Genomic DNA, 13,166 nt, shown 5'->3' with positions numbered 1-13,166 from the left:
TACTGAAAGCACAGGACCTATACGCATAGCAAGGAAGTCACAACCCCTAGGGTTTTGTCGGGAGTTGGTTCCCAGTTCTTTATATGGATTATCTGATACCTTGTGTTATGTTTCAGAATGGTGATGACCAGGCGCTTTGTGATGGGATCCGGTTCGGGATCAGGATCAGGAGAGGGAGAGGGCGGACAGGGGGATCCGGGAGATCCTGCATGATGAGGTTGCTGCTTTGTTCCGGGCCGAGTTGCCAGAGATGTTCGGGTCTATTAAGACCGCTATGGTGGAGTATTTTGATGATCGCTACGCAGCCCTCACTGAGGCGGCTGCCGCAGCAGCTACAACAGTTGTATCGGCGGCAGGGATGGGAGCCGGTCGGGTTTTCAGTATCGGGACTTCGACAACACGAAGCCCCCTACTTTTGATGGGACTCAGGACCCCATCAAAGCCATGAGGTGGCTGTCTGACGTGGAAGGATGTTTCTTCACATGCTTGTGTCCTACTGACCAGAAGGTCAGATGTGCCCTGAACTTGCTAAGGTCTGGGGCAAAGGACTGGTGGAGGTTGATGAGTGGGTCGTATTTAGACGAGCAGAGAGCTGCTGTTACTTGGGAGCACTTCAGGGATATGTTCCGCGCTCGCTACATTCCTCGAGTCGAGCGGGAGCGGTTAGCTCAGGAGTTTCTGGAGTTGAGACAGGATCGGGAGAGGGTGACGGAGATCACCCATATGTTCACTGAGAGGGCGATGTTATGCCCGGAGTTTGCTTCTGAGCAAGCTCAGATGACTCGTTATCTGAGCATGCTCAAGACGGATACTCGACAGTTTGTGGCGACTCAGCGTTGTGATACGCTTCTGGAGTTACAGGAGGCCGCCAGGCGGCGCGAGCTTGAGATTGAGTTACAGCTGAGAGAGCAGGGTCGGGCCCCGGCACAGACGCAGCCGGCGCCAAAGCGGTCTAAGACCGCTGATTCCAGGACAGGGGGACATCAGAGCCGCACTTGTGGCAAGTGCAGAAAGGGGCACACGGGGGTTTGTAGGTCCGGTAGCGGATGCCGCAAATGCGGCCAGGAGGGGCATTTTGCGAGGGATTGTCGTCAGACGACCCCAGTTCAGGATATGAGGATCTGCTACCACTGTCATCAGGTTGGTCACGTGAAGACCAACTGTCCACAGCTTGCAGCCAGGCCGGCACAGGCTCCAGCTCCGGCTACATTGAGGATTACTGATGGGAGGCCAGTTAGGGCAGAGCCTCCGAAGGCTCAGGGGCGTGCCTTCCAGCTTACCGCAGAGGAGGCCAGGGCAGCACTAGATGTGGTTGCGGGTATGTTTCTATCCTTTATCTCATTTATTACGTATGTTTTATGCTTATCCGTTGTACCTGTGGTTAGGTACGTTCTTAGTGAACTCCTTGCCTGCCTTGGTTTTATTTGACTCGGGGGCGAGTCGGTCTTTTGTATCTCAGACTTTCAGTAGGGAGTTTGGTGTGCCAGTGCGCGAGCTAGAGTGTCCGTTACGAGTCTCTATCGCCAATGAACACAGAGTTTCTGCTTCTTCGGTCTATCGAGGGTGCGAGTTGGAGATCTTCGGTGTGTCCTTTTCGATTGATTTGATACCGATTCCCATGGGGGAGGTGTGCGTAATCCGAGGGATGGATTGGCTTAGCCATTTTGGTGCCATGATAGATTGCGAGGGTCAGCGAGTTATAGTTCGAACCCCAAGTGGGGGAGAACTAATTGTTTATGGCGATGGCACCAGAGTGGGTTCAGGGTTTTGTTCAGCTGCCAGGGCTCGGCAGTACATTCAGCACGGGTGTGCGGGTTATTTAGCGTATGTGGTGGATACGCGGGTCAGGGATCAGACTCCAGTTTCAGGGGTTCCGGTGGTCAGGGAGTTTGCTGATGTGTTCCCAGAAGAGTTACCTGGAGTACCTCCGGAGAGGCAGGTCGAGTTCAGGATCGACCTGGTGCCAGGTGCGGCCCCTATCGCTAAGGCGTCGTACCGATTGGCACCACCAGAGATACAGGAGCTGTCGTCACAGCTACAGGAACTGCTGGGCAAGCAGTTCATTCGACCTAGCAGTTCTCCATGGGGAGCGCCGATTCTTTTTGTCCGAAAGAAGGACGGTTCGCACCGGATGTGTATTGATTACCGGGAGTTGAATAAGTTAACGGTGAAGAACCGTTACCCGCTCCCGAGGATAGACGATCTCTTCGATCAGTTGCAGGGCGCATCTTGGTTTTCCAAGATAGACTTGAGGTCAGGGTATCATCAGGTCGGGTTCAGAGAGGAGGACGTGGAGAAGACCGCGTTTCAGACTCGTTATGGTCATTACGAGTTCGTGGTGATGCTGTTTGGGCTCACCAACACATCAGCAGTATTCATGGACCTGATGAATCGGGTCTGCAGACCGATGCTAGATCGATCGGTCATAATGTTTATATATGATATCTTGGTGTATTCCAAGACCCGAGAGCAGCATGAGGAGCATCTGCGGGAGTTGTTGGGAGTTTTGAGACGAGAACGGTTGTACGCCAAGTTCTCGAAGTGTGAGTTTTGGCTACGAGAGGTCCAGTTCCTCGGACATCTCGTTAACCAGGAGGAGATTTTGGTCGATCCAGCCAAAATCGAGGCAGTTATGCAGTGGGAGGTTCCGAAATCTCCCTCAGACATCAGGAGCTTTTTGGGATTGGCAGGGTACTACCGGAGATTCATACAGGACTTCTCCAAGATTGCGGTACCCCTCACTCGTCTGACGAGGAAGGGGGTGGATTTCCGGTGGGGCCCCGAGCAGCAGAGGGCGTTTGAGACCCTCTATCAGCGTTTGTGCGAGGCACCAGTCTTGACACTCCCGGAGGGAGTTGAGGATTTTGTGGTGTTCTGTGATGCATCCATCACAGGTTTAGGGGCGGTCCTCATGCAGAGAGGACGAGTGATAGCCTACGCATCGCGGCAGCTGAAGCTGCATGAGACGAGATACCCTACGCATGACTTGGAGCTGGGGGCGGTGGTGTTCGCCCTCAAGATATGGAGGCATTACCTTTATGGGGTCCGCTGTACCATTTACACGGATCACAAGAGTTTGAGACACATCATGGATCAACCGAACCTGAACATGAGGCAGCGCAGGTGGTTGGACGTAGTCAAGGACTACGACTGCGAGATCCTTTACCATCCCGGTAAAGCGAATGTGGTTGCGGATGCTTTGAGCCGCAAGTCAGCTGGGTCTCCTACCCCAGCGGTATGTATGAGGATAGCAGTGGACTCTCCGCTTGTGAGTTTGATCAGAGATGCTCAGGTTGAGGACATGCGACAGGAGAACTGGAAGCTGGAGAGGATCAAGGGTGAGAATACCCGGTTTGAGCAGGATAGTCGGGGATTATGCGATGCGGTCGGGTTTGGGTACCGATGTCTGGTGGGGTTAGACAGACGGTTATGGAGGAGGCTCATAAGTCTCATTTCTCTATTCACCCGGGGGCCACCAAGATGTACCGGGATTTGAGTTTGAGCTATTGGTGGCCGTGCATGAAGCGAGAAATCGCGTGGTACGTCGAGAGGTGCTTGACTTGTAGGATGGTCAAGGCCGAGCATCAGAAGCCGCATGGCAAGCTGTAGCCCTTGGAGATTCCCATATGGAAATGGGAACAGATCACGATGGATTTTATTACCAAGTTGCCGAGGACGGCGAAGGGGTTTGATGTTATATGGGTCATCGTGGATCGATTGACCAAGAGTGCCCATTTCTTGGCTATACGGGAGAGCTCATCGGCCGATAAATTGGCCGAAGTGTACGTTCGCGAGATCGTGTCTCGCCATGGGGTTCCCGTTTCCATTGTCTCTGATCGGGATGTCAGGTTTACCTCCCGCTTCTGGCAAAAGTTTCACGAGGAGCTGGGCACGCGGTTGCACTTCAGCACAGCATTCCACCTGCAGACAGACGGCCAGAGCGAGCGGACGATTCAGACCCTCGAGGACATGTTGAGGGCGTGTGTCATTAATTTCGGTAGGAGTTGGGATTCTCACCTACCGCTTGCGGAGTTCGCCTACAACAACAGCTATCATTCTAGCCTTGGCGCCCCGCCATTCGAGCTGTTGTACGGGCGGAGATGTCGCACCCCGGTTTGTTGGGGTGAGGTTGGTCACAGGGTGATGGGTCGGACGGAGGTGGTCTTGCAGACTACTGAGAAGATTCAGCAAATTAGGCAGCGACTGCAGACCGCTCAGAGTCGGAAGAAGAGTTACGCCGACCGGCGCCGCTCCGAGTTAGAGTTTCAGGTCGGTGACATGGTACTCCTGAAGGTCTCGCCCTGGAAAGGCGTGATCCGCTTCAGGAAGAGGGGAAAATTGGGTCCCCGATATATTGGGCCGTTCAGGATCATTGCCAGGGTTGGCAAGGTAGCTTACAAGCTAGAGCTGCCGGAGGAGCTTAGTCGGATACACAGCACTTTCCACGTTTCGCAGCTGCGAAAGTGCATTATGGATCAAGAGGAGGTGGTGCCGCTGGATGATATTTAGGTTGATGAACGCCTGAATTACGTAGAGAGGCCTGTGGCCATACTGGAGAAGAAGATGAAGATTCTGAGGAATAAGGAGATACCTTTGGTGAAGGTACAGTGGGAGCATCGGAGGGGGTCCAAGTGGACGTGGGAGACGGAGGCTGAAATGTGGGAGCATTACCCGGAGTTATTCGCTGCAGCAGACTTCGAGGACGAAGTCTAGTTCAAGTGGGGGAGAATTGTAATGCCCCGATTCTCAGGTATTGATTTAATGTGTGAGTTTCTTGATTTCAAGGGCTACTCGACGAGTTGATTGCCCTACTCGTCGAGTAGCAGCGGGTTGGTCCACTTATTTTAATGATCTACTCGCCGAGTCCAAGAAGGGACTCGACGAGTAGGAGCTGGCAGATGAAACCCTAAATCTCGGGGTTTTGCACCCTATTTAAAGGATCATTGGCCTCCCCCAGCCTCCCCGTTACTGCTTCTTGTCCCTCTCAAACCCTAATCGAGTGTGTGTGTTCCATTTGTGTATTTTTGAGCTTGGAAGAGGATTTTGTGGAGAAGGGAGCTTGGAGAGCAAGTATTCAGAAGAAAGGAGCTTGTGGGATCTGAAATCTACCTTATTGGGCATCTTCTGGAAGGTATAAATCGTTACCCTGACCTCATTTCATTCTAGATCCCCTCTTTGGACAAATTCTAGGGTTTTTATGGTATGAATGGAAACTATTCTTGTGTGCAAGCTAAGATCTGGAGTTGTAACTTCAGAACTGAGCTCCCTTGGGCTTCTTAGTCCATAAAGTTTCCAACTTGTGCAAGAATGACACTCTCCCAAGGTGTAAAGCTCCATTGGAAGCTTAGATTGGTCATTTAGGGCCTTTAGAGCCTTGCATGTGCGTAAAGTTTGCAACTTTACGTGATAAACATGCCTTAGAAGCTTGGATCTGTAATCTGGAACCTTGCCATGGCTTAAAAAGCGTCTGCATGGATGAAGGTCTGCAAGGACTCGGCGAGTTGAATGAACAACTCGGCGAGCCCGTTGAAGATGGCCATGAACTCGACGAGTTGGATGAACAACTCGGCGAGTCCGTTGAAGATTGCCTCCGTTCTACAAGATATCGTATGGACATGAGACATGGATTATAATGATTCTCTCTGTCCAAGGTTTGTTTCCCGGTTTCCGATTTATGACGACTGACTAATTGAAGAAATCAAATCAGTACAGGCTTGGCCAAGCGTTTCCAGTGTCATCACTAAATCGTCGAGGGGTCCACAAATATCGCTTTTATCCCATTAAGGGTAAAAGGAACGGATAAACTTCGACTCATATGCTTGTACAATTTACTCATCAAATCACACACAACAATACGCTTTATAACATCACGTTACTGATGTATTTACGTATTATCAATGCGCAACCGACTCGTAAACAACAACTATATGTCTCCGTTTCAAGAATATAAGATATTATCGTCTCACAATCACTCGTGATAAAATCCATGAAGTGATTCAAATGAGCGTGGGTTTAATCCAATACTCAAATTCTTATTTCAGGAGTACTCATGAACACTGCAACAAACTTGTGCTATGTCTAAGCATTTAGACATTCTATAGTCGGATTCATGACAGTCTTAATTCACTACTTACTTCCAAAGTATGATCGACTATGGATATTTGAATAATCTTATTATTCGGGAAGTAAAACATGCGAAGTGTAACACAAGAATAACCTAATCCAATATGGTATCAAAACTTTTGAATATAAATAAAACACTTATTATTTAATCACTATATTAATTAGACCTTGTTCATTGTATAATGTTTCTACTAATCAACTAAATACTTGAATTAAAACATTAGTCATGCCATGCACAAAACACGCATACTACGTTTATCTATGGTCCTTTCTTTGTGAAATAGATCAATTGAACACATTTCCAATGATGCTCATTTCACAATTCCCTAATCCTCATTATAAGTGTAAGAATACATAATTCTTGACACTAATAGAATGTGTTGGATTCTAAACTCACATGTAATGATCCTTTTGTAATGTCAAGGCTATAAAGTCACAGAGACTTTGCCAATGATATTATAAAGCATTCCATTTGTGATTGGTTACAAAACCAATCCCATGGAGATGAAGTCTCACATTCAAAGTACATTCCTTTGAGAACGCAATTCGAACTATGAAAAGAGATGTCGTAATCATACTCGAATTTGAGAACGTAATTATCACAACTGCTAACTCTTTAAAATCTACTAGTGAAAGCGTTTCCTCACAATCATTTTCATGAAGTAGAGAGAAACCTCTTACCACTTAGATTTTATTGTGTATGTGTTCCTATCCATGTGAATTTCTTTTCTCCAACCACTATCATAAGACAAGGTTTATGACAAATCCAAACTCAAATGGACCGAACTTGTTTAATATTAATTTCTTGCCATCCGGTAGCACAAGGGCCTACCAATGCTTCCAAGTTATTGAGTAGCTCACCCATACAGATCAATGTACTTTCACTGATCAAGGTGCTTTGCCTTACGCAGTCAAATGAGAACTCATAGAACTCACACACATAGTCAACTTAACTGGAATGGGCATAGAAACAAGAATATGTCAACACGATAGGTTATCAACCTCAGGTCGTGTGCTAGTGATTACTAAAGGTTTATTCTTGATCAGTTCCTGAAACTATTCAAGACATTTAAGACTCCCACCGACTTCTTGACATATAAGATTCTTTGTCAAGAAACATTATTTGACAACCAAATATTCAAGAGTTAGTGTGGGTTCTTATCAAGAAAACACTTCATATAATTCGTCTTAGTTGGTCTTTGTTTTTAACCAAAACATCACAACTACCAATTTCAAATGTGCAAAAGTAAGAAAACATTTCTACTCCACATTTCATGAGGTGTTATAAACACTACAAGAAAAAGACCCTTTTACGACGCGCAAACCACGACACTCATTGATTTATGTTACGCAAAAGAGAGTGACATTAAAAAAGTGTCATCTCTTCAAAAAATTTAAGGATTTAGGTCACACATTATTGCGCGCTAGTGTCTCATTTAAAAAAAAAAAACACGGAGGGCACTTTATCTAAAATGTGCGTCCTCTGTGAATGTCGTTTTATATTTTTGTAAGAAACGCGCGTCTCGTTAGAGGGAAAATGAAATCCCCAAATTTTTTAAACCCCCGCCTTCTTCTCCCTCGCCTCCACTGGATCAATCGCTTCACATCATGTTTAAGGTTAAGGGTTTGAGATTTCTTCCAAAATCGATCCTCACACTAAATGGTTCGGCGACTGCAACTCCTTTCGATTGTAGCGCCGATCGACAACTACGACTCATCAACCGTCAATCGAAGCTACCAGTTGAACAACCCCTAATCGACACCTCCACCTTCTTGTCTTTCCTTCTCCACCAGGTTTTTTCTCATCTCTATCCTCCACCATATGAAGATTTACGAAGATGTGAAGGGGGTAACCGAAGGAAACCCTAAATCCCTCTCGCAGTCGACCACTACAACCCTAAATCTCTCTTCTTTACGATAGAAAATATTTTTGATGGATTGTCCAGATTCTGGATCCTGGGATGTTCGGTGCAAGCGCTTTCCAAGTTCTTGGTTTCCTTCCTGAGTCGTTGATACTTCTCGGTATGTTCCTTCATTATCTTAGTTTCTCTCGATACCCTCAATCGATCCGGACCCACAAATTGAAAATGTTAAATACCTAAAGACTCCCCATTGGAAATTTCCGGGTCTTGGCATGTGCGTTTTTGGGTGCTTGTTGATTTTAGGGATTTTTCTTTGCAATTGCATGTTCTATGTGCCTGGTTTGGGATTATTATTATTTTGTTTCTTATTCTCTCTTTTAACTCCTAGCTTGCTCGTTAGATTGGTTATAATTTTTCTTGAAGTTTTATCTTTTATGTATTGTTTCATGTTTCTGTATAGCTGATTGGTGCTACCTTTTGTGATCCTTGATTTACAAGCTAGGAGTTCAATGTTTTAACAGAAATTCTCACTTTATGGTGGATAGTTAAAATTCTCTCTTTTAGCAGAATCTGAGTAAAGAATCTATAGAGCCTAGATGGAAACCTGGGATGCAGGGACATGAGAATAAGGGTGGCAGAGGAAACTACTCATCTCGCCACATGTCTAATGGTAATTCACCATATAAGATGCAGGTGGTGGAAGAACAGCTCTTTCTGCAAAGCAAAACGGGATAATCAATAAAGGTGCAGAGGAAGGGGCAAATCAGTCAATTCCTCAGGGTCAGAAGAGTATGTGAACTAATTGTTTTCCAGGGACAAATTAAGGCTAAACGACTTGCTTCTTTGACATCTTCTTTGCTAAAGTTAAATGTAAGAGACCCAATATTGTCATTTTCCATAAAAACATATATTTTGTGTGATTTCATATTTATGTTTAACTTAAAATTATTTTTTCTAGCATATTAAGTGAACCTATCTCACAAGAGGGCTGCTATTGATAAAATATTGGAGGGTCTTAACAAGACAATTGCAGTGGTGGAAAAGTCCAAATCTTTAAATAAATTTTGCATAACATGTTTTTTTCTTTGGGGAAGTTAGCTGTATAAAAGGTAAACTGCTTGCTATATAAATCTTATGTTATTTTTTTCTTATAAAAATCAAACATGAAGTGAAAGACACCAAATAAATCTGGAGATCCATACAAGACAATGTTTGTTGCTTGGCTTGTGAGCATTACTCTCTTTTGCATTGATTCCTTTTAAGGCTTTATGTCTTTTTAGTTTCTTGATTTAAATAAATTAATGTTTCTTTTTTAAACGTTCAGAACTATGAGACAACAGAGAACAAAAATAAAAGGGAGTTTGAGGCATATGGGCCAATCAAACAGGTAGATTTTGTAGAGTACCCTAAAAAGGGGCTCAAGGTCATAGCCTTTTGTTCGGTAAGAGGTTTGATTTTGTGGTACATAGAAAACATCCTCATCAAGTTGTCTGCAAAACATCTTTCAGAAACAAATAATGAACATATGTTTCACAAAAACTAATTTGCGAATCAAGAAAGGGATTTGTCTCCACATATATAAAATCACTTTTCATACCTAAGCATTTATCTACAAAATTATATAATCATCACAAGAGGCTACTTTCACATCTACGAAACATTAAATAATATTATACTTCACTAATTAAATTTCATGTAGTTTAGTAAAGTAGTCATATCATATATGTTTGCTAAATACCATTTACAGTTTAAGTCTCTTATTCACATTTTAACATCTTATCCTTTATTTTTATCGAATTAATTTATTTTAGCAATATACTTCAAATCTTATAATTATTAAATGACTATGTTAATATAGTCTTTCTAAAATAATTATCAATATAGTCTTTCTAATATAATTCAAACTCTATTCTAATGGTTAAATACGCCTCATAACTTAACGATTGTTATTATGATTATTATTATTAATGGTTGTTATTATGATTATTATTATTAAACTAGACAAAAACCATTGTAAGCAATAAATAATATAGACTCTATTACTTGAGTACTCATACAAAAGAGTCTACATTATGCTATATATAGATCAGTTATATAATAATAAAGCCTAAAACCATATACGTTTGATCCCATTATCCCATATACACCAATTCTATAGCTTCAATTCCCCATAACTATAACCATATTAGAAAATCTTCAAATCCATTTTACTCTATTACAATTTCCGACAATCCTCCCTTTCTATTGAACCCACCTCCAAACTATTGAATCCCGCAGCACTTGTATCATAATCGATCTTTCAAGTTTTCCTTTGCCTCAAGGTCCGGCAGAGGATACATGGAATCAAATCTAGCAAGAAATGAAGAAGGTATATTTGATACTTTTCCCCCTCATCCCAAAAAGTAGTTGTGGTTTGACTTTATGGTCAAACCTATTGAAATTTTGCATCAAAAATTGGAATGGTTTAACATTTGTTATCTTACCCATTTTGTTCAGGTTTGGGCTTCTAAATGGAATGAAAGAGCATATAAAAACAGGAATCATGATACATTATGCATTGGTATTTTGATTCAAGAACATATTAGAGCTGATTATGCCTTTGTCACATACACAAATCATCCTGTGTCTCGTGACTCCTCACAGATATACACAGATGTAAGTCTCATATTTATGGTTGCTTTTGTTTAGGGCTATTTTCAATTATGAGAATGTGAATAGTATCTAATTCCCTGTTGACACCTCATCTTTTTCAGCATGAAACAATACATTAACCTAATGTTTTTTTTCAGGATGCAGCTTCTCGGGGAATTGCTGGTGTAGGCTTTGATGTTGTGCAATACGGGTAATGTAATTGTAATCATTTCTTCATTATTTTGACTAATTTCTTTTTGGGTGTTATGATCTTGTTAATTATTTTCAGTGGTGTTTTCGTAGATTAGCATCTACTCCAGCAATGTTCAATAGAAATGGTTTTAAATTCTTTACTAATGAAGACTTTCTATGTCCAGTTGATGGAGCTATCATGATAACAGCAAGCCATCTTCCTTATAATAGAAATGGTTTTAAATTCTTTACTAATGAAGGAGGCCTTGGAAAACCCGACATTAAAGACATTCTGGAGCATGCTGCAAACATATACAATGGATTTACACCAGAATCTCTAGAAGAGGCAGAAAGAAAAGTTTCATCTTCCATCACTAAAGTTGACTACATGGCTATTTACGCTTCTAACCTTGTAACAGCAGTTCGCAAAGCTTCAGGAAACATAGGTATATGTGAAGATTACTTTTTTTTTTCTTTCTCTCATGCTTATTTTCTTACTTGCTGTGAATTACAGAAAAGCCATTAGAAGGATTTCATATAGTTGTGGATGCTGGGAATGGAGCTGGTGGTGTTTTTGCTGTAAGTTATCTTTTAGCATGTGTACATAATTGTTTACCTAGGTTCTCATCTCATGTACAACTTACCCACCATAACAAAACCAACATCAGGTTAGATTGTGACTTGTGAGGGTTAATGGAGCAGGAATGCCACCAATGGATGCAATGTCTGATGTGGGACTGGGAATTTTAAAAGATAAACAACCGGAAGCAGAAGCATCAGAGGGCCATGACGAATCACAGATCTTATCAAATGAAAAGAAAAGAGATGGGGGATCGCATGCTTCTTTTGATTTGTCAAAGCCTCCACCTGGACCTGGTTAGTGTCCTTCTTAAACTATACCTACCTGTACAAAGCTAAGGTAGTGTTCAGTATGATTGAATCAGGGATGGAATTTAATGGTTACTTGCTTTTGGTCCCTGAGTATAACTGATTTTTTCAGTTTTGCTCCCACTAATACAACCATTTTACTTGGAACAGTTGCTCATAGGATTCCAACTGTTATAGACAGTGACATGGTCATGGTCCTTTCCTCTGGTATATATCTTATTCTTCAGAAACCCATATATCTCATAAAATGACACAATTACCCTCTACAAAATAGTAAAATTTCATGTATAATAGGTGAAATGATGGAATATGATGCGCCCTCCAAGCTAATGGAGTCAGATTCTTATTTCTCAAAGCTTGTTGCTGAGTACTAGTCCAGCTGCAGGAGATGATCCACGGGTAATTTCTTTTTAAGTTAAAAGTAAAAGTAAAATTTCTTATTATTCCTTATATGTATATATGTATATGTATGTGTATATATGTATACACATATACATATATCTATTAATTCATTATTCTTTATGAAGATTTGAACTTGATAGTAGATGATAATAATGGAAATCTGGAAGAAAAATATGCAAGTTTTACAAAAATTTCAAAAGGGTATTTTGGGTATTACATAGGGAGGGATCTTATAACATTGTAACATAATAACATTGTAAAATGGAAACACTGCAGGAGAAATTGAAGCCGTTGGAGAGATTTTGCCTGCAACGAGTCTGAATCCCACCACGTATGACATTGGGATAACCAGAATCATATATGTCTCTCCGCTCATCCATTATACTCATACCTAAGAAGCAGAACCAAACCTTTCTTTCTCAATCTTGGGTAGGTTTTTCTATTTTTTTTTAATTGCTTACTGTCATATGCTTTACTTTTTTCATTTAACATGTGCAGTGGTTAATTTGTTTGTGTTTGATATAGTTTGATTGTCATTATATATAACAAGTGAGTTGTCCTATTTGAATCTGAAGTTTATTATTGATACGAAATAGGGATTTCATCATTCATATACCGGACTCAAAATTATTAAGAAAGTGAAAAATCTAGGTCTTTTTTTTCTTAGGTTCTGTCTTTAGACTCTGAAGTGTTTGATTTGTTGCGTAAGTGGAGGGTCATAATCTTTTTATCAGAACACAATGTCAATTGATTGAGAGTTTTTATAACAAGGTCTTATCTTTTTGTTAAGAATATATGACGTCTGTATCGTTTGTAGAGAGTTTAGGGTAAACCTTATCACATCTCAAATTTGAGCACTTTTAGCATCTGACTCTTTAACTATCATGAATCATCACAATTTTATGGTTCTAGGTTAAAGGATCTGAAATATTAATTTATGGTGGAGGTCCTGTTGCATATACTTCACAACATATGAGTCAAGTTATTTTATTATTGGTGCCTTTTGTATGTCAATTCAGCAACTTGTCTGCAAATTCTGAAATTTGTAGTAATTTTCTCATGTTTATG

The 13,166-nt window shown here is 41.9% G+C and overlaps 1 protein-coding gene across 1 annotated transcript; it reads left to right on the top strand.

Moving 5' to 3' along the window:
- The first annotated feature begins 10,493 nt into the window (after positions 1 to 10,493).
- Positions 10,494 to 12,070, top strand: LOC145130557 (uncharacterized). Its single transcript, XM_079065336.1, has 7 exons — positions 10,494 to 10,640; positions 10,775 to 10,827; positions 10,994 to 11,254; positions 11,323 to 11,391; positions 11,511 to 11,684; positions 11,847 to 11,903; positions 11,991 to 12,070. The coding sequence occupies exons 2-7, from the start codon at positions 10,812 to 10,814 to the stop codon at positions 12,068 to 12,070; spliced, it is 657 nt and encodes a 218-aa protein (XP_078921462.1). The 5' UTR covers positions 10,494 to 10,640; positions 10,775 to 10,811.
- The last annotated feature ends 1,096 nt before the right edge of the window (positions 12,071 to 13,166 follow it).

Source organism: Lactuca virosa, chromosome 8, assembly GCF_052849685.1.
Source record: "Lactuca virosa cultivar CGN04683 chromosome 8, Lactuca_virosa_CGN04683_v6, whole genome shotgun sequence".
Taxonomy (NCBI): domain Eukaryota; kingdom Viridiplantae; phylum Streptophyta; class Magnoliopsida; order Asterales; family Asteraceae; genus Lactuca; species Lactuca virosa.
This window is presented reverse-complemented; position numbering and strand designations above follow the sequence as displayed.

Coding starts and splice junctions, on each gene's coding strand:
- LOC145130557 (XM_079065336.1), top strand. Junction 11,255..11,322: donor CAAAGCTTCAGGAAACATAG/GTATATGTGAAG, acceptor TGTGAATTACAG/AAAAGCCATTAGAAGGATTT. Junction 11,392..11,510: donor TGGTGGTGTTTTTGCTGTAA/GTTATCTTTTAG, acceptor TTAATGGAGCAG/GAATGCCACCAATGGATGCA.